Source organism: Rhynchophorus ferrugineus, unplaced genomic scaffold, assembly GCF_030347505.1.
Source record: "Rhynchophorus ferrugineus isolate W39M unplaced genomic scaffold, kcgeb_rfMv2 rfM5, whole genome shotgun sequence".
NCBI lineage: Eukaryota > Metazoa > Arthropoda > Insecta > Coleoptera > Curculionidae > Rhynchophorus > Rhynchophorus ferrugineus.
The window spans coordinates 26,890,081-26,912,753 of record NW_027472584.1 but is presented as its reverse complement, the minus strand read 5'-3'; the positions used below and the strand labels follow the sequence as shown (position 1 = coordinate 26,912,753).

The 22,673-nt window shown below is 31.8% G+C and overlaps 1 protein-coding gene across 3 annotated transcripts; it reads left to right on the top strand.

The window, feature by feature from the left end:
* The first annotated feature begins 1,898 nt into the window (after positions 1-1,898).
* On the top strand, positions 1,899-22,456 carry ken (zinc finger and BTB domain-containing ken and barbie protein). 3 transcript variants are annotated; one of them, XM_076405938.1, is made up of 4 exons: positions 1,899-2,024; positions 19,867-20,204; positions 20,273-20,608; positions 20,669-22,456. In XM_076405938.1, the coding sequence occupies exons 2-4, from the start codon at positions 19,893-19,895 to the stop codon at positions 21,680-21,682; spliced, it is 1,662 nt and encodes a 553-aa protein (XP_076262053.1). In that variant the 5' UTR covers positions 1,899-2,024; positions 19,867-19,892; the 3' UTR covers positions 21,683-22,456. The 3 variants fall into 3 exon arrangements, with proteins under 3 accessions (XP_076262053.1, XP_076262054.1, XP_076262052.1); XM_076405939.1 differs by lacking the exon at positions 1,899-2,024 and adding an exon at positions 14,293-14,389; XM_076405937.1 differs by lacking the exon at positions 1,899-2,024 and adding an exon at positions 17,372-17,807.
* Positions 22,457-22,673: the final 217 nt, after the last annotated feature.

Here is a 22,673-nt window from a genome sequence, read left to right as displayed (position 1 = left end):
ATCTCTATACACTGAATAAGTCATTAATACTATTTTTTTATTAATTACATCTTACATTAGATATGCTTAGTGCAATCTAAATTTACAAATTAATTTATTACTACTGTTCTGCTGTATCTTATGATTTCCTGCGTGTTATCCAGTAGCTTTATTGTCTCTACGTTGCTGTGATTTAGCTACCTTCATGTTTTAAGGCAAAATTTTGGATCATTTTGTATATCAATTTGATTTCGAGGTTATCGTGCAGCTCTTCGTTGGTTACGTAGCAATAAGCAGTGGTAACTAATCGAAAAACTTTGTTACCAGTGGTTTGATATTTTAGTACAAAAGGGAGGATTTCCAGTTTCTTTGATTTTAGGTCAAGTTGAGAGTATCTTTTGACTTTGCTCTGCTTTTGGCTACTAACGTGATGTTTCCAATTCACCTACCATCGTGATGTATCCCGAGGTATTGAACTGATTCCGTTTGAGGAATCGGGCATTCGTTAAGTGATATAGTGATTCATGGCCAGATTTGGAGCTATTAAGCTCTATTTCTCAGTGTCTAGTCCATTAGTAGATCCCGTTGGCCGATACATGTAATTTTTCCACAACTTTAGACAGAGATACATCGTCGGCAAATGTTTTAAGTACTCTTTTGCTGATAGGATATTAGCAGTATAGAGCAGATACAGGAGTGGCCCCAAGGCACTTCTCTGTGGAATTCATGCCGACATAGGTTTAAATGTTAAGAATGCCCCTTCATGCAAGACTCTAACTTTTCCTTCGACAGTAATTTCGCGGTAGCAATTTGCTCGTTTTGTAGATTAATCCCAAATGCCAAACTTGGTCAAAACCTTGTGAGACGTTCAGGAATATTACAGGGCAGTATTTCTTTTTCTTCGAATGCCTTTTCACCAATTGCTGTTACTCTATGTACTTGGTGGATTGTCGAGTGGTGATTTCGGAATGCAAACTGGATATCTGACATTTCTGATTTTAAATGGTTTAATACGTCTTAACAGCAATTTCTCAAATAATTTTGATATAGCAGGCAGCGAAATCACCTGCCTGTCTATAAGATCCAACTAGTTCTGCTGGTTTGTCAGGAATAACTAAATGAAAAACTTTAAACTAACCTTAAATCACTAACAGTTAGGTTAGGTTGTTTCTGATCAAAATACATGCAATATAATTTTATCAAGAAATATCGATTATTTTATATAAAAAGATTTAAATGGCATCAAATTTTTAGTTCTGTAGTTATTGTTGTAGTTATAGCAGCAATATCATTTATTTGTAATTAATTAATTAGTAAAAGCCAAAAAAATAATTTTTCACACATATAAATACGAATATATCTCATGGATGACTCGATTAAAATATATTTATATACAAAATATATATACTAGAATAAATATTCCAGTGTTCATCGTAGCAAAATAAGAGTTATATAAGAATATATGTAAAAAAATGGAAATATAATTGGTAGATGTTTCGCGTTTCACAGTTCTCACGACGAATAACGTGAAAGCAAAATAAAAGCAATCGCCGTTACGCAAAATCTAGTTAAATTAATACTATAAAACAATTAGAGATTTAGAACAAAATTCGTTAAGCTGCACAAATAAAAATGCTGGCATCTAATACGACGAAATTAAATCCAAAGGTCTGATAAAAATATAAGGACGAGCTAAGAAGCGGTCGTAAAAACGAATGGGAGCCGCCATGTTTAGCCGTCATGGCGTCATAAAACTTTTTCAGCCAATAGTACACGTCCCATTTATCTCTTCTGAAAGTCGTGTTATACCTCTAAATATTTATTCTAAGTCTGTAGGATGTGTCCTAACTGACTATATTCCGATGTTGACAATATACACTTAAATCTCTAGCGACAGAAATGGATTCACTTTCGATACCAAAACCGAAAGTGAAGCAATTTTTTTATTTCGTTTTATGTCCGTTACAAAGTCAAGCATTTTACGAAGGGGCTATTGCTCCAATTAGCAGGTTTAAGACGAAGCCGTATAGAAAAAAAGTTGAAGGGTAAGTGAAAAGAACCATTTTTTTCGGCTTTAGAAGTAATAAAAGTGAGAGTGAACCAATCACAGCCCGTAGAAAAAAAAACGCCCTTGACCATAGGCAGGTCGAGATTCTAATTTATTACCCTTAACCGGGGAAAATGTCACACCTCCTTAAATGAGTGTAACCAATGGACCATCTTTAATTTTGGACACTCTCACTAAATTTTTTTTTTAAATTTTAAAGTTTTAAAATTAAATTAAATTTAGTGACCGTAATTTATTGATAATATACACCTGTTATGCAATCAGATTTTTTATAATTTAATTATTAAACAAATAGCAGATGATAATACTTAAAAAAACCTGATATTACCACTAAGTTAATTTTCAAAAATCCTGAGAAAGTATTAATATGATATACCATTTGCAGGACATTTGAAACACTTTTAATTAATTCTCTTACTGGATATTCAAATGTTAATTTATCTATATTTCATGAGAATAAGGAAAAAAAATTAAATTAATTAATTAAATAACCAGGTGCCTATTTTATTGAGACTAAAAAACACTGGGAATAATTTAATTTTTATTTCACCCAGTATCGCTGCACGTTGTTTATGATATTTCTCCTGCGCAGAATACATTCATTACTTAATACAAACAAAACTAAAAAAGGAATAAAAAAATTAATATGTCTAAACGTTCATCCAGATATTTCGTACCTGAATCAAACCACGAAGAAGAAAAAGGAAACGAAACATTTATGAATAATACAATGTTGAAATGATCACCCAACAATTTCAGAAAAAAAAAGACTCGGTAGTCGTCATATTTATTCAAGGTTAGTAATTTAGTTGTCGAGAAATTAATCTTGAATGTGACATTGAAATTATTTTTCTCTTTTTCTTTTAATGGATGACTTACCAATAGTGAGGCACATGTGCTAAACTAATATAAATTAAGAATCTACGGTCTGTTACGTAAATTATGTCTAATATGTATCATCAAAATTTCTTCTATACCATAAAAACAAACACGAAATATTGTTTTAATTAACGTGTAGTTGGTTAAAGAAAAATTGAATTTTATGCAAGTTTTAAAGCAATTGCAATAAAACTGAGTAATGTTACAGTCCATCTGTGTTTTTTCTTGGAAAAATGGAAATGTATAAATAAACAAAATTCGACATTCATACCGTATCACTAATGGAGTTATTGCATCAAATAAAAATAAAATGGTAACACCGCTATAAAGGCATGGTGACTGATTTTTTGTAACTATTTTAGACTATTTTCAACTTTGGTATGGGATTTTTTATGGGAATATGTTGTATGTATCAAAGATGTGAAATTTGAAACCAAACCTTCAGAAACATTTACAGGTGTTATTTAACAATATTACCAAGAAAAACCAACAACAAATGATCCACCCTATACATAACAAAATAAAACTTATATCAGACCTTGGTTTAAATCTTGGATAATACATTATCACAAGGCTGTGAAGGACTTTAACAACTGACATTATATAAATTTTTTAGATTGTTAAAAAAACATACTAAAATGAATAATAGAATGTTAAAATCATCTCGATTTTAGAAGACTTAGTTGTCGTAACAGCTCAAGGTCAATCATTTTTAGTTGCGAGAAATTAGTCTTGAATGTGACATTGAAATGATATTTCCTATTTTTTGTTTTGTGTCAGGATTTCTTTCATATGTCACAGCCACCTTGTGGACCAAAAGTATTACAATGAAATTAAAAGAAAGATATATTTCAATTAATACAAATGTAAGCAGAGTTTAACATGGCGAAAGAAAGCTAATGAAGGTGAATAACATTAATTGAAAAATAATTTCCAATATCGGTGGCATTTATTTGAAGTTTAAGATATTGTCATTTAGTCTGTTGTATATTTATTACATCAAGGTAGCAAGTGAATGTTTCATTTACACTTTTGTTTAGAAAATAACCTTGAAATATGATTCGTTCTCATTCAAGCCGGTTTAAAAAAAATATTTTTACTGAATCCTGTCAGCGTGCCGCATTCTCTTTTATTTAATATTTATTAGTGTAGGAATTTAAATATAAGAACCTTCTATACTTGTTATGCCTTTCTATATGAAACAATAATAAATCGGATTACGTACAACATTTGTAACGTTTTATTGTGAATGTTACTTAATAACTACAATCAAGGTCATCTTCAGCTTTTGGTGTCAAAGTAGTGCAAGTAGTTGCTGTGAAGCATTTCTTAACGTATCGGATTGTTATTTTCATAATTCTTAGTCATACATAGGTGGCTGTAAAAAAGTTATAAACAATAAATGAAATGTTTAATTTTTAGATCTAATACGATTTTCCTTTACCGGCTGATGATTCAGAACCAAAATTTGTTAATGTACCTAATTCTAATATCAGAACAGTACTAGCAGAATAAATATCCTGAACTTGGTTTATAAGTAATTTGAGAAAGTTTTCATCACTATTTTAAAGTAAAATTGTATTCACATCATAGTGACATTTTTTCCCCATTTTCAAATTTTATGTTGTCATTTTTGTTGAAATAATTGCAGGCTAATAAAAACTACAAAGTTTATATAGAATACGGTGAATCCAATGGTGATATAATAATTCTTATACAAACATTAGTTTTTAAGTTATACAATGAAAAGTGTATTTTCGTAAAATCAGTGGGTTTCAATTAATGTTTCATATCTTATAAATTATGCATGTTAGAGTAATTTAGCATGGTTTATTGTTAATTTCACCCCAAAATACAAATATTTTGAGTATTTTATCTTAATCCGAGAGATAAAAAAAAGTGGCACTTTTCTATATATACAGGCGTGAAAATTTGCGATTTTTGGACATTTTCAAATGTTTTGTTGTCAGTTTCATTCAAATAATCCACACATTAATGTATACGTTGGCGATTATAAAGAATTTTACTCTAATTCGAAAGGTACTATAATAATTTTTGTACTAATTTTAGTTTTTGAGTTACGCAATGGAAATTGTATTTTCAAAAAAAGGGGATTTCTTTTTATGTCACATATCTTAAAAATTATATTTTCTAAAGTAATTTAACATAGATTTTCATTTATTTCAGCCCAAAATACATATGGTTTGAAAGTTTTATCTTCATTCAAGAGGTAAAAGAATGTGGCACTTTTTACAGTCGTGTAAATTTGCATTTTTTACCATTTTCAATGTTTTCTGATATTTCCGTTTAAATAATCGTAGTTAATGAAACAGGTATTATAAAGAATTCTCCGCTGAATCGAATGGTAGTATTATAATGTTTATACAACCTTTAGTTTATAAGTTATACAATGAAAAGCATATTTTAAAAAAATTAGCGGATTTTTGTTTATGTTGCATATCTTCAAATCTATACATCTTAGAGCAATTTAACATGAATTTTTGTTTATTTCATCCCAAAATATATATACTTCGAGAGTTTCATCTTATTCCAAGAGGAAGAAATATTTTGGCATTTTCTCCATATAATATATAATATATAAAGGTTGCCATTTTCATGTTTTTTTTTTTGTTGTCAATTTTATTCAAATATTCGGAAGTTAATATACTATTGATTGTTTAAGGGTCCTTTAATAAGTACTTCTTTGTGATTGACGTCAAAATCAAAACATCGAAATGTTTGAAGTGCTTCTGCAGTACATTTCTTCAATTTAAACAACATAAATAACGAATATCGAAAATGTAATTTTGACCATTCTATAATGAGCGTCTGTATAGAGGAATCTCAAAAATAGTTAGAAAGAGACAGAATGAAGTCTGATACGTCCGAATATGTAACCAAATGGGTCTATAAAATTCGATTTGTATTGGTATTGGTCGACACCGTTGTCATATGTCATTGTAAATATAATAAAACTTACAACCTATTATGGCGATTTAATGAACTGTAGTTTAAGTCCTTCAATAAATATGCATTAAAATGTACTATAATGTTAAAATAAATTATATTTTATAACGTTATTCTTGTTTGATTATTTAATTTATATTAGTATTTTGTTGTCAGAGTCAAAATAATCGAAAACTTAAATTGGACGCGGCAACATTGCATTATAAATTTAGTTTACTTGCATCAGGGGTGTGCAACTACAATGCTAAGTGGTGGGGCAAAATCTTGTTTAGTCCAATCATTGGTGGCGCTGACAACGTGAATTTGATTGGTTAGTTTAAAAATATTATATAGAATCCTGTAAGGAAAATAATTTGCTTTGATTGGTCAGCCATTTCACGTGACTATTTTATGACGTCACGTTTGCTGGCCAATAATATTTGAATGAAAATCGAATTTAATTTAAAAAACTAATTTATTAAAATAAAATCCTATACAAATATACATAAATGTAAATAATATAAATAATAATAAAAAACAACAGAAATATACATAATTGCAAAAAGCAAAAATAAATAAACTACAAAAATGTAAATAAAAAAAATTAAAAGCCCCATACTCCAGACAAAATAATTAAAATACTCTTCTATAACGCCTGCTCCCTTTTTCGTATTTGTTTAGTGCCATCAATTTTATAGGATCTATTAGAGTTCTATCTTGTATTTGTGCTATACTGAAGGTAAACTTTAAGTCCTTCCCTGTTAATATTGAATTAACTTGTTTAACCCAAAAATACAATGAACATTTGACAATAAGATTTAAAATGTGGTCTTCAAAATCGCTATGGACTGGGCAGTTGAAACGTTTAAAATTTATGTGTTTTTTTAAGACATCTCTCAGAATAACAGATATGCTATTTTTATGACAAAATCTAGGTATTAAATAAAAGAGATAGCTTAAAGATCTACAAACAGTATAGTAAAACAGTCTTGATGGAGTTGTTAATTTGGGTCTACGCGGCTGCATCGCTTCTATAAAATCAGTATCGAGTTTTTGATCTGTGGAACTACTTAATGTAGAATGTAGACAGATATTGCACGTTGTCTTTTTTCTCAGAAGTTTTATCAAATAGCCTGAAATATAGACTAACGTGCAACGTTCCACTCTTGTTTTCCTCAGAGCAAAGTTCTCTGGAACTGAAAATATAGACTCAACTGGTGATTCTACAACCTCTGGTGATGCTACATCTCCAGTTAAAAAATAATGTAAGTTATCTAAAGCGCCAACATGTTCATCTTCTTCACAATTTGCTCCGGGCGAATGATGTGAAAAAAATGAAATGATGAGCCCTTTTAGAAATTTCTCGAACATACTAGGGGAAGGATGCTGTTTCTACCTCTATGACCTCTAATAGATCCAACAAAAATCCTTAAGCAATCTTGGTTAAGATTTGTTAAACAAATGTAGTTATTTGTAAATTTAGACAAAATAGATTTCTTTAAGTTAATAAATCCCCTAAAAGTAGCAATTAAATTTTTAATTGATGGCACCATAACAAATATTTTCTTAACAAGGCAATCAAATTTAAATATATAATTCCTCTACTATAAAATGATTGAACACTGATTGTTCTAAAAAGTTAAAGTATTGCAAATATTTTAGGGATATTTTACAATTAAAAGTAGTATTTATTACTACTAATTATCCAGTTATATTAATTATTACCTTCTTGTAAGACTTCTTTATGTAGAGACATCACATTGACAACATACGCACAACTTGGTAGATTAATTGAATTTTATTACTACTAACATCTTCATAAGTTTTTGAGTTTCTGTAAACAAACAATATATAAACAGACATGTAGTAGATAGATAATTTTATATGTACCTGATAAAACCAATGATGGATATGCATTTACCCAAATACCTGTTCGTGAAGGAAGGATAATTCTAAATTTTTCACTAATATGTCCATAACAAACACCATGACGTTGATATATTTGCATTGTGGTTTATCCAGGTAACTTACTATTATTTACTTGATCAACCCATTTTTGGAAAGTATCGAGATCATTCTTTGAGAAACGATGTCTAATTTCCGTAGTAGAATTTTACCCCGGTACACTACATCTTTTACTACACTGACGTATTGTCATCAATTTTTATATTATTACCCCATAATAATTAATGTAAAACAGAAAATATGCACAACGTAAAACGAAAATTTCGTGATCTAAACAAAAACCATAACCTACAAACAACAAACATAAAAATGGACGCCTATAGAAAATGCTGATTTCACACAATTTGATCGACCAATCACATTTCATGTTAGTGGCGGCACCTGCAATTTAAACTGCCAATCACAATTTGCGATCGCAGCGCTACAGTTGATTGAACTAAACAAAACATTTCCCCAAGGTCGCCTATACCGTGAAATTTCTATTTTTTCTATGACTTGCATTGGCTGTTTTATTGGAAGGACTGTAGGTTAGATTCTTTAACGGTTGTGCACGTTAGTACTTTGCATTTTCCGAAGTTTTATATGTATAACGAGGCGATTTTCAACAAGGTAAGTAATAATAATAAACATATATAAATACAACAAGTGTTATAGCGATAAACAAGTAACACAGGACGTAATAATACCTCAAATTACCCGGCTAAATCACAAAAAAGAAACTCTAATTCAACGTTCTATATATTTTATTACTACTTCCTCTAAAACAATCTAATAGGTGGGTTACGAATTTTAGAATGGCGCTTGAACAACACCGAATATACACTCGCGTGTATGCCATTTTCATTGTCAGTCTCTTATAATTTTTATTATTTAAATTATTATGAATTCTTTAGAGTCTAAAAAAGTTTTTACATACAATGTGGTTATCGAGAAAAAATAGTCCGCCATTACCTTTAACATGATATAATTTTGATTCCCGCATTTTTTTTTAATTTTAGCAGTGCTTAAAATTAGAAGTATTGTTTAAATCGTGACGAATAATAATCAAGTATAAAATTAAAATGTTAAATAAAACAGCTGTTTAATTAAAAAACGATCAAATTTGGTTTTTGTATAACAGTTAAATTTGAAGGATAATACTTTCTCCTCGGAGATTTCAAGTACTCAACTGAAACTTTGTATTTGTGTTGGTGTTGAATGTAAGTAAATTTAATGGTGTGTGTGGTAACATTGAAAGTAAAAGTAAAAACTAAAAGGAACTCTTTTAATGTCTCAGATTGGTTATTTTCGCAATCGAAATGTAACCGTAAATAAATTTTTCGTATTTTTTTTTTAAATTGGACAAAAAGACTGTTCGGAGAATAATTGCACGTAAGTCACATTTGATGTTGTTCACCATTATTTTTATATTATTTATACCATATTGTTATTTATTGTATGTTTCTTCGTGATTGTTGTGTAAGTGAAAGTTGATAGGACATCTTTAAAACCGTTATTTTATAATTATTCGGCTACAGCAAAATCATTTAGGTTATTCGTAATATAAATTATGTAAGTTTGTTGAAATTAGAAGCACCCCTTTCACTAATTTCGCGTTATAGCTACATAGGCTATAGATTTTTATGGGATATGGTTTGAAATTAAGGTTTTATACTTCTTTTAATACATCGTACCTATCATATATTAATTTCTTGGAATATCAATTATATAATAAATAAATTAAGTAGATTAGTTTTCCATGGTAGGTATTATTTTAACGCTTTTAAAAGCAAATATTCATTTTCACCACTTTTCAATGATCGCGGGGATGTAAATCGGGACTATATATATACTGAAAAATTGACAAACATTTTTACCTCTCGGATAAAATGAAAATCCATGCTAAATTGTTATAGAATTTATAATTCTTAATATATGTGATAAAAACAGATTATTCACTCACTTTTTAAAAATACACTTTCATCTGTATAACTTTGCAGGTAAAGGCTGTATAAGAACTATTATACTACCACTGGATTCCGCATAAAATTCTTTACAATTCCTGAAATTTTCATTATCCTGCAATTATCTTGCCGGAAATGGCAGTAAAAAATTAAAAATGGCAAAAATTTTTCATGACTATATACATGGAAAATATGCCAAAAATGTTTACCTCTGAGATAAAGATAAAACTCTAAAAATATATGTATTTTGTGGTGAATAAAATTAAAATCCATGCTAAATTGTTATAGAATTTATAATTCTTAATATATGTGATAAAAACAGATATTCACTCACTTTTTAAAAATGCACTTTCCTCTGTATAACTTTGCACGTAAAGGCTGTATAAGAACTATTATACTACCACTGGTTCCGCATAAAATTCTTTACAATTCCTGAAATTTTCATTATCCTGCAATTATCTTGCCGGAAATGGCAGTAAAAAATTAAAAATGGCAAAAATTTTTCATGACTATATACATGGAAAATATGCCAAAAATGTTTACCTCTGAGATAAAGATAAAACTCTAAAAATATATGTATTTTGTGGTGAATAAAACGAAAATCCACGTTAAATTATTCTAGAATTTATAATTTTGCAGATATGTAACACAATGTAATATATATATATATATATATATATATATATATATATATATATATATATATATATAAAACAAAACAAACAATATACATTGTATAACTTTCATTTGCTTTTCATTTATATCAAAAACTTTAAAGCATTGTATACCTTGTTATAAAGAAAAGTCGTTTTAAGTTTTATGTAATCGTAATTTTACCATTGTTGAAAAAGAAAAAAGTATATTTCACAATTTGCATAACAGCAAAGTTTGAAGGACAATACTTTCTCTTCGGAGATTTTTTTCAAAGAACCCAGCGTTCCGAACTTTTGTGTTAGTATTAAATGCAAGTGATATTTAATAGTATGAGTATATATGTGTGTGGTAACATTGAAAGTAAAAGTAAAAACTAAAAGGAACTCTTATAACGTCTCACGTTTGGATATTCTTATAAAAAAAATACAACATTTATTTTGAATTTAATTAAATCAGGCAAATTTAAAACAGAAACATACACACAGACACAAAAACACCTGGAGACAACAGTTGTCCTTTCTTTTAATTTTAACCGAACGCTTCTTTTTTGTATTAAAAAAACGTACACCTAAAAAAAATAATGTCAAGTATTATTATGTAAAGGATTAATGAAAGAATATTTACGTAATATCTGCGTTATATCGGTGACATATTAAGTACTTGTTCATACACTAAAGGGAAAGCTTTATTATTAACTTTATTCAATCGTTACTTGTAACAATTTCTTTTTATGTAACATAACAATATTATTTTTTAATCATTATCTGATGTACATAAATGCACTTTGATTTTTCACGGAATTTCATAATTACATTATTTAGAATGTTTTTTTTTTGTGAAATATAACATTGATTATAAACGATAAACAATGACAAATCAAAAATATGAATAAGGATTGTGGTTGTTTGATCATCTGTTGTAAAATTTAAATAAAACTACTAAATATATAATGTAAAAATGACACACCATGAAAATGAAACAAGTTAGCACATAACCAAATGAAACAAATTGTTATATATCGCCGTTGTACAAGGCAATGCATGATTAAAATTCACCGTTTTAATCCTATGTATTAAGCAAGATTCTTTGATGATTAAAAAGTAAAACATGTACGTAAGTGTCGCTATTATGAATACATAATTGTTACGACTAGATTTATCATTTTAATTAAAACTATTTCCATAGGTACGTGTGAGTAGTATATCGGAAATTTATTTCATTATTTTTATGCATGTTAAGACCTTCGAAATGGAAGATCATTATTTTTCTTTTGTTATTTTTCAACCTGTGGCTACAAGCAAATAGACCAACAAGTTTACTATCTTGTAGTTTTATTTTCTACTACATTATTAATAAAGATTATGTCTAAAACAAAGTGCACTTCATTAAAAACAATGATTTTCGGCCGGGTTGGTTGACGTAGTGGTAAAAGCGACAGGACTGTTGCGAAAGTCGCGGGTTCGAATCCTGCTGGGGCATGGCCGCAAATTTATGTTTGTGATTGTTTAATATTTGTGATTATCCTAGGCAATAGTGTAAAATCCGACAAGGAAAATGATCCCAGTCACGCCACTATCCAGGCTAGGTAAGAACGGATGTCTTCTGGGATGATTTCTAACCTAAGTTGGTCGCTCGCCAATCGGTAGGCTTAATGGCGAGGACCGTGGGTTGGAGCGCCCACATTAAATTAAAATTTGAGGTCCAGTCCAGATAAACCCTAGTTGGTAAGAAGGAGACTTTCAAAATATATATAAAAAATTATTTTAATATTATAAATAGAACAAAAATATATTATTACGTTACAAAACCGTCTAAAAACATAAATTTTGAACCGTTACTTTATAAAGACACTTGGAAGGGATGTGTTAAAGTTGAAAAATTATTTGAAATAGATCAAACAACTGTTTTGGGACCTTTTAAAATATTCTAAGTTACAAAAGTCATAGATATGAGGCTATAATGATGACAAAAATATCATTCGGCTTTTGTTAACTTGTGAAAAACTATTAAAATAACTGTTTTCTTACATTTTATCCTGATTAGTGATAGAATAGATTTGTTTTACTATAAGCTTGGACGTAAAAGATTGCGAAACAATTTTGAAAATGTCAAATATTCATTGGTTAAATATTCCGTTGGAAGGTGGAATTCTTAATCTGATAATACGATTACAATTAATATGCTTGTGAAGAAAATAGAACACGAAAATTAGGAGGAAACGACCGTTACAATGGCTGTGAATTAATTTTGAAGGTTATTTTTCCAAAAAGTGACTTTTAGAGTAAACAGTTATAAACTTTATTAATTTTATAGAAACTATAATGAGAATATACTATGAGAAGTTTATAAATTATTATTTTATATATATAACTACAAATTTTGCAAGATGTCGATGTATATTTATTGTTATAAAACTATACTTTATCACTATTTCTATTTCTGCTTGTTTAAAGATTATTTTGTGTCAATACTCGGTTTAAATACATCGTTTTCAATCAACGTGATGGATTTTTTCTTCGGAAAAGTTTTTATAGTTAAATTATGTTCAACTATTAAAACTCGAACATTTTCCTTTTAATTATGCAGAAAAAATGCCATTTGATCACAGAACTTGTAACTCGAATAATCACGAAGTTTATTTAGTAAAATTGGCAGCATCTATTGTAAATCTTTATAATAATTACTTCTTTATACCTATGGGTATTGAAGAAAACGTTAAAACTATAGTTTTTGCTGTAATCGAAATATTACGTCCGAGCACAAGCGCTGATTACAAACATTTTATTCCTTCAAACAATGTAATTCAACTATTTTTGTGAACTAACACGATAGCAACATACACTTTCTTTAACACCAAAGAACAATAGTTCATTATTTAAACTCGAGTTTTTTTTTCTCTCTCATTTTGCAATCAGTATTTGCTTGCTGTTTGCCACCATTGTAACTGGTCATATTATGTGTAGCTCACCGGATATAACAGCTAATCTTCAACTAACTACAAATTATTACAAAGTGTATATATAGTATCATGCTAAATGTTCCCTTTCCGCTGTGTTATTTCTAGTAATGTTTATTGAAATCGATTACATTTATTGCACGGATTGTTATGTGTTTGTTTAGTTTGTTGTATTATTTTCTTTAATACGATAAATTTCTCTTCTGATGGTTTTATTTCACTATAATTACTAACCTATAAGTTAAACTAACCTAAAAATTATCCAGTCATGCTGGTGTGACTGAAATAGTTGTTCTTTGTCGAGAACCCGCTGAGTGGTATTCGAACACGCGATCACCGCAACAGACGATCTCGTTGCCTCAACTACACTATCAAACTAGTTAATTGTTATTTAATATTGTTAATTTCATCCAATTCTGTATTATTATATCATATATCTAATTCTAAATAAGTCCTTACTATGTTCAATTACTGTAATTCGATTTTCCCATCAATTAATTTTTATATAAACATAAACCAAACTAGGAATTGACAATTTTAGACTTTCACGTATAGTTACCACATTTGAATGTTAAAATCATATTATTGGAGAACCGTTCACTACAGTTCCAACAGTCTCGTGATCGCAATCTTTTTATTCAACTTTGGAGCACGCCAATAAAATAAACATAAGATTTGGTTAAACGTAACCAAAACAGAAATAATAATAAAAATACGAGAATCGGCCGTAATTGATGAAAAATACATGGGAAAGGACCACTCAATGAAGGGAAACAGTCCATTATCTAAAAAGTGAAATTACAAAGCATGACTCCGGATTGGGCAAGCGCCTCAGTAAAGTAAAAAAATAATTTTATTTTTAAATTTTTGGCGATGAATTTAATTGCAGATTGTGTTTGCGGTGGCTATCGCACAAACCGTGTTGTCTGTTGCCGTGTCAGTTCAAGCAAGACCACTTTCACTTCCCTACAAAGCGAGGACCTTGAAAGTTTCAAACAGGTAAATTCAGTCTCGAGGACAGTCAAACCAACACAAAACTATCAATTACTTAATACGAAACTCGCCTGTATTACGCCATTTGTTATTTATGAGATTCACATCATCACTGCTCAGTTGCGTTGTTTCATTTTTTTTTTCTTTTATATAAATTACATATAAAAAGAAAAATGTAGCAGCTCTACAATAATGATATTAACGACAAATCGACTCAATAATGTCAAACCAGTAAAAAAATTACATGCAAATAAATTGTTGATACATTTTAGAATGTTTATTATATGTAATTTACACTGTTATCATTTGGAATGAACTTGTATTAAAAAGAGAAATACCCTTGTCATATATTAGCGATTATTTGTCCTCAAAAGAATAAATAAATACGTGCAATACCGTCAGAATAGTGAAAAAACATAACAATTCAGTTACATTATAACTTACATATAAAAAGATAAATATATCAGCTGTAGTATAATGAAATGAAATGCAAACCGACTTAATATATGACGACGATCTAGTAAAAACTGAAAAATGTTCTTCAAACTATTATTACATACGAGAAGAAAAATGCCCATATCGCATATTATTGATACTTGATCATTAAAACAACAAATGATTGTGTGTAATACTGTCAAAAGAGTGAAAGTCACATAGCAAGAAGACATACCAATCAATATAAAATGTCCATGAAATTGATTGAACACAGGATGATTGATGAACAAATATAATGTGTATGATTATTACGAAAATATATATTTTATTATTATTATACATTTTATTTATCTTACAGCATCATGAAAGACGTTCGTTTCTTGTAATCTGTAATAGAATATGGTTTTTATGATGCACATAATATTTTAATTAGGACAAATAAAAATGAAACACAAATTCTTTAAATGCTGTTTATAAAATCACTCAATTTGTTAACGATGTCTCTATAATGTGTCATATTGTAAATATTTCTCTAACAAGTAATAAACTATATATATTGTTGTTAATGTTATCAACAATAAATATTTGTGTAAAAGTAAGTTGCTTAAAGATTCTTTCTAAAATTAACATACTAAATATTTCCATGAAATAAGGACACCTGGGTTGTATAAAGATGTTGTATAATCCATACGTAATTATTAAAGCCCGATTTTGATGCTGATATTCTAAATTACTCGCGATCCAGACAGATATTACGTTATAGAGAAAGTGGTAAAATATGGGCACTTTCCCTTACCGTTGTAATACAGTCTATATTCGAAATCTATTTAAGTAAAGTATCAAAAAAGTGTTGGTGTTTATTTCTATGTTTGGTTTGCCATATTTCACAAATTACGTTCATTAAAAACACCACTAGAATGGGAATTGTTTAAGAAGTTGGTTATTGTTTAAAATATAAATATTTAATCGATAAAATAAGAACATATTTATGGAGTGTATCCCGTAATGAACATATGACAAACTGTAACTCAATACAATCGTTTTTAAAAGCTTATTATATGTCACATTTGGTCGGTCTTGAGATAAAAAAATAAGTACATAAAAAATAAGCACGGATAGTTGTCTTGAATATATTACTATATTGTTCTATTATATATTTTATGCTACAATAACATCTGTTAACTTAATTAATTTCATTATTGTATAAAAAACGAGAATATTATCAAGAAAGAAAATCAAATAATAGCATTTAAAATGCATATTGTAGGAGAAGGCATATATTTTTAGCTTTTTATTAACAATTGCCATTAAAGAGGTCGAATCATTAACAAGCTTAACAATAGAAACTATTTGACTTTTATTACAAATTACTTTGAGTTATCACTAGAAAAAAACACCTTTCTAAAAATGTTTCTATTAATAAAATATTTGTTTAAAGCTGAATTGTTGATACTAGGCCCATTTAAATAGTATTTAATTTGACTTCATTAAATATGTAAAGTATAATAAATAGTTTAAAATGAAATGTAGTTTTAAAGAATAGTTTTTAATATAAGGCTGTGTTTATGGTTCGAAAAATGGAAATAACTATCAGAGCTTTGTCATTTGTTCTGAAGTAGGGATAAAAAAAGAAAAAAGTGTATGTTGTAATGTGAACAGATAATCGGTGTTGGTGAAGAATATGCATACGAGCAGACTATTAATGCATATGACTGAAAGATGATAACATATATATTGCAAGCTTAATTGTTGATGCTATACCCATTTAATTCTTATTTAGTTTGACTTCATTAATTGTGTAAAGTGTAATATGTTGTTCAAAATAAGTTTTAAAAAAAGTTTTTAGTATAAAACTGTATTTATGGTTAGAATGATCGAGATAATTAACTGTTTTAAATTAAGATTAGAATTATATCAGAGCTTTGGCATTTGTTGTGAAGCACGGAAAAGCATATGTACTTCGAAAGGAGAAAAAAGTGTCCGTTGTAATGTCAACAGGTAATCAGTGATGGTGAAGCTCATATGTACAAGCAGAATAGTGATGCATATAACTGAAAGATGATAAAATATTTGTTGCAAGCTTAATTGTTGATATTAAGCCCATTTAAATCTTATTCAATTTGACCTATGTAATTATGTTTCATTAAGAGAATAATTTTTTGACACTTAGATGAAATATAGCAAGTTTCTTAAAATGAAATGTGCTCAAATATAAAACTATATCTATGGTTACAATGATGGAAGTAATTAATTTGTTTATCGAAAATAGAAAAATATGTCGGTTGTAATGTTAATAGATAATGAGTGATGTTGAAGAACATATGTACGAGTAGAGTAGTGATGCATATGACTGAAAGATGATCGACGGTTAGCAGCATCGCACATCTCGACGTAAATAAAGAAGAGACCAGAGAATGAAACGGCACGAACCGGACCGTATTGCGGGATTGTTATTTCACAGTATTATACAACAGTTCCCCCTCTCAGCGCGGTTGTGAAAGTCCGGGCTCGAGAGCCCCACGCCGGGCCCCGAGACGAGTCTCCTTGGCTGAGTTGGTGAAAGCAAATGAATGCCGAGCGCGCCAATGCGAAATTACTCCAGCGCGGACTCGGCTCGCGATTCAAACTCTCCGAAATAGATCTCTCGTCCGTCCTGCGGACCGCTCTGCCAGAGAGGCATGAAAACAAGCGCGCCTCCCCGCAACCTTGAGCGCCGCAGAGAAAGAACGACTCGGTAGAGTGGGAGGAAGAAAAGAGGGGAAAGTAAAGGGAGAAATTAAGAGCGAGCCAGTCCGGTCCAGTCGAGGGTGCGCGCCACAGGACTCTAGACTGAGAGCGATCGCCGCGAAGCCTGACTTTTACTTACTCGTTCGTTTACTGGCGTTCTTGTGCAGTGTTCGTGTGCGAGCATGGCTCGATGTTGCGGTGGTGTTCCCAGTGGCTGCGGCTGCCCCCTGGACGTCGCCATGTAGGATTTGCATTTGATCGGGTAAGTCTAGCGATGGCCACCTGCTGCTGCTGCTTCTCCTGTTGCTGCTGCGGCCTGCGCACACCTCGGCGCGCCTCGTGCTACGTCGCTCTTACGTAACATCGCGTTTCTACACATTGCGTCACCGCAATCTACACAATCCGCTCAGTTGTGCCACCCCGCGTCTTTCTGGTTTCTCTTTTCGCCTCCCTTTCGCGACCTTCCCTCGAATTTCATCTTACTTTCACCGGATTCTCTTCCTCTTGTTATAAACCGACCTCGTCTTTCATATTTAACCCGTTACCCATTTTAAAAACCAACATTTTTGCAAGCTCTTCATAAAATTTTTAAATCATGTAAATTAATCACGCAACAAGAACACTTTTACTTTCTGTCGACACAGAAATTTCTTATTTCCCGCCAACACAAGATTCAATCACAGCCCTGCTGCCTGTAAAAGTCATTTTGTAGTAACCTCCAACGGAACACTTTTACTTTTTAGCCAATACACAGACATTTCTATTTTCCGCTTACCAGTGCCGTAGTCAGCCATCAGTTGCATAATATTCCTTTAAAATAACAAAAACCCTTTCGAATCATTACGAAATTAAATTTATTTTTAATCGAAAAAAATTCCAAACAATGAACGTTTCATAAGATGACCAACGAGGATATGATTTGATAGACAATTAGTATTTTGCAAATAACCATATTTATTTAAATAACAACCAAGGTTAAAATGAAAGGAACTGTATGAATTATGTAATATTTATTGAAATGGTATTATAACAATTTCGAAGAAATTGTTGAATAGAAAATAGGATATAAATCAGCAAATGTATTCGGTTATTTTTTTGAACATCAATATAAATAAATACTCCAGAATATAAGATTTGTCTAATTAGGTACAACAAATGCACTGTGCCTCTATTTACATACGACAAACTCTGTTTTTAAACTTATTTAGAAATCATTAACAAGACTGAATCAATGCTCATATTAATTATAATTTATAAACAAACAATATAAATGACATTTTACGTATTTTGGATATAGAGCTTTTGTGTATAAAATTGTTAACCATTGCATACACAACTGAATCTGATTCCCTTACTGAATACTAGGTCAGATTTAAAATACTCGTACAACAAACAAAAGAAAACTGTAATGGCAAATCTCTTCCATTTTTATGTACTAATGCTTGTACAAATAATGTGCATAAAGGTTATAATGTCATATATAGTGTCATAACGGATAAAATAAAAAGATATAAATTTATAAATAATATTTCTAATAGGCGAAACGAAGCTATTTTCTATCTGATTTGCCAATTAGTATGCTTTTTTACACAATCAGTACATTTTTAGCTACGGCGGCACAGGCAATGGGATCTTGTATTAATAAATAGATAGACAAACGGAAGATGAATGAGGACAGTAGTGTATGATGTAATATAATTTCCTAAAGCTATAATTTTCCTTCTTCCAAACGCTCAAAATATTATTTGGTTTTCGTTCGATTAAAAACGATAATGTTACAATGGGAATCATCCTCGAGTAATAAGTAAACCGCGCTTGAAATATCCAAATGCTAACTTTATATAACGATTTTTATGTGAACTAAATTCAGGTTTGGCATCTCGCGAGAGATTTCGAAATAAAAGTAAAAACATAGATTAGATTTTACACAACAGTCAGAAAAAGTAGAAGGATAATGTATTAACGCAACTAGGTCAATATTTTCTTTGGTTTTTTTTCTGTCTCTCTCTTTCTCTTACTGCGTCTGTCTCTCACCTCGGAACGTGTCGAAATATCGAATAAATTCTAATTGTTATTTAATTGAATTACTTAATTTTTCCTTCTTTTAATTTTGCAAGCTAACATGGTCGACGAAACGTTTGATGTTAATTAACTAGTATATCTGTCCTAGTTGTTGGCCTTGAATTTCATTTTTTTTTAAAATATCAAAACGTGTTTTAGGGGCACTTCATATAACAGCCATTGTTAAATATGTTCGATTAAGTCGTCAACTAATTAGGAGATTTTTTCTGTGATAAATTAAATGTTATTTTATGATTCAGGTAGTCCTTTAAGAACGAAATTCGCCATGTACTCAGAGGATCAAGTTTCTCACGGGCTTTTAACTCTACACTACGGCAAACACCATGCTACAATAGTAGACGAGATCAAGACCTGTTTCACGTCAGAAAATTACGCTGATATGACCTTCGTTTGCGACGACAAGACCACTTTAAGTGCACACAAACTCGTCATTGCCACTGCAAGCCCTTTGGTACGGAGAATATTGGGCGAGAGCGTCCATGCCAATAGTCCCACGCAAGTACTCTTGCCCGGGATTAAAAGTTGCCATCTAAGACATTTGCTGGACTTTCTTTACAATGGACAGGCCTGTATTAAGGTAAAAAGAGACTAGTATGATTTACGAAAAACTGTACTCTGTCAAAGCAATCATGGTTTCCGTTTTAGTCGAGCGAATTGGAAGGCATCCAAGAACTTTTCGAGCTGTTCCAGATCAACTCGGACGTTTGGCAGTCTTCAGGCCCCGAAGAGGCCAAAAGTCAATCCGAGGATGGAGGCACCTGGGAGCGTGATAACGACAATTCCGACAACGTTTTGATCAAACGAGAAACTGATGACGACGAAAAAGAGGAAGGGGAAATTAAGGACGATGAAGACGATCCGAACGAGGATAGCTCATCGCAGGAACAAAACCACGGTTCTCCCAATCCCGTCAACTTATCGATAACGACGAAGAATTCTGACATTAATGATACGGTTCCAGATCAGGACAGCAGTTCAGACGTAAGTCGTGTTTTTCGTTAATTGCGATACTCAGCTAATAGTATGATCGTCATGTTTCAGAGAGGTGAGCCAAAAAACTCGGATGTCCTGAAAATTGGACAGACGTCGGTGAAGATAGCGCCCAAAGTCCACGAACTGTCCCAGTTTCATCATCACCGAATGAAACGGAAGAACGTCTACATGGAGCCGATCGATCTAAAACACCAGGAAGATTATTCGCAGATTAAACCGCCGATAGCCGATCCCAAGCTGATTTCGTTAGTCCAGAGTCCCGATAATTACGTAGTGACCCCTCATCGAAAACGACGCCCAGGATTCCACAATTCGCCAGCGCAGAATCCGCCATTCGTACCGTTCTCGCCTTCGTATATCGACGACGCCGCTCATCACACCACGCATCGTTATAAGAACCTGCCGCCCCTGCTGGCGGCTCACCATCCGCTGTCGCTGTCGGCTCCCCCCTTCTTGGTCGACCGCACTCACACCCCGACTCCTGGCACTCACCCAGACACGTCATCGGCACCGGATAACGTTGTAGTTAAGTACAGGCCTCCTAGCGCCGACCAGGGCTTAGTGTCGGATACTTATCAGGCATTCGAGCACACGTGGAGCCCTTGGTCGCTGTGCCAGACTCAAGTGAATCCGCCTCCGAGTGACGAGTCGCGCGAACCTCCCCCTAGCTTCCCGGGCGGTGATGATAGTGCAGAAACTTCGCAACAAGCCACGGGCAGCAAGCCTGCACTTCCCGTGGTGCAGGTACGGGAGTATCGTTGCGAGTACTGCGGGAAACAGTTCGGTATGTCGTGGAACTTGAAAACCCACCTGCGGGTACATACCGGCGAGAAACCGTTCGCGTGTAGACTGTGCGTGGCCATGTTCAAACAGAAAGCGCATCTTCTGAAGCATTTGTGTTCCGTTCACCGCAACGTGATATCGTCCAGCGACGGCAGCTCCGGCCGCTTCAACTGCTGCTTCTGTCCGTTATCGTTCGAATCATTGCCCGAGCTGATTCGACATTTGTCAGGGCCCCATAACAATCTGCTTCTCAGCAAAAACATGCACGAGGTCAAGTAGCCCCCCACATTCCGCGCCGATGTTGTCGTAATATTAATCATTCTTAGAACGACGCATCGCTTCTTGTGATATGGTAAAAGATCAGTGCCTTTTGAGTATCTCGCACTCGAGCAACTTGTAACATTTACATATTTTTTTAATGAGTAGAAGTTAATTCCAACCGATGTGTTCAATTTGACTTTACGTACCTAACTACGCGTGGTGTGTATGACAAGTGCCTTCAAAATCGGCTGGTCCGACTTGTAGAACATTCTGTTGCTTCTTTCGATAACAGTCCACTGTTATATACATCACAAGTGGATCATTTATTATACAGCAACTAAAAGCGCCTCCGATTGCCAACATTCTTGATTCGGTGATAACTTATTAATATATACGAACAATCTGGGCTGAGCATTTTTAGTTGTTGTATGTAAAAAATTGTATATAACATGCTTATAGTTTTTACTACAAAACTGGAATGTACGAACGTATATTTTTTGAATATACACACCAAAGAAATACATTTTAAGAGTTACAATAATAAATCTATCTAACTTATGCATCTTTCTTCCTTTCTGACGAGCCCTTGACTCGAGCAGACCAACACCCAACCGAGAGTTCTCGGCCCTCAATTAACGCTGCGCACGGTTACACTGCCGACGAAACTGGTACAAATGTGCTAACTTAATATTTTTTATTTAGTTTATAACTTAGCTTGTATATAGTGTAATTATATGACAATAAAATTATATTTTTGCCCGCAATTTTATTAAAAACCCCTTACCTAATATATTCCCCGGCTTTTATTTCAAAATTCGTCCCTCAAACCCATTCATCTACGATTATTTCAAACTTCAACTACATTTCTCACTAAACTATACAAGTAAATTTAATAATATGTAAAACATTCCAACAATTATGTTGCTGTATTGCATTTAATTTATAAAACAATTAAACCGAAGCCTTCTTGACAAAATGGTGAGAACCAATTATACATAAATTAAAACTT

Bases quoted from the DNA above. Each gene is read 5' to 3' on its own strand.
- ken (XM_076405938.1), top strand. From the start codon at position 19,893: ATGTACTCAGAGGATCAAGTTTCTCACGGGCTTTTAACTCTACACTAC. The intron at 20,205-20,272 runs GTAAAAAGAGAC...TTTCCGTTTTAG, and splicing joins ATGGACAGGCCTGTATTAAG to TCGAGCGAATTGGAAGGCAT. The intron at 20,609-20,668 runs GTAAGTCGTGTT...GTCATGTTTCAG, and splicing joins ATCAGGACAGCAGTTCAGAC to AGAGGTGAGCCAAAAAACTC.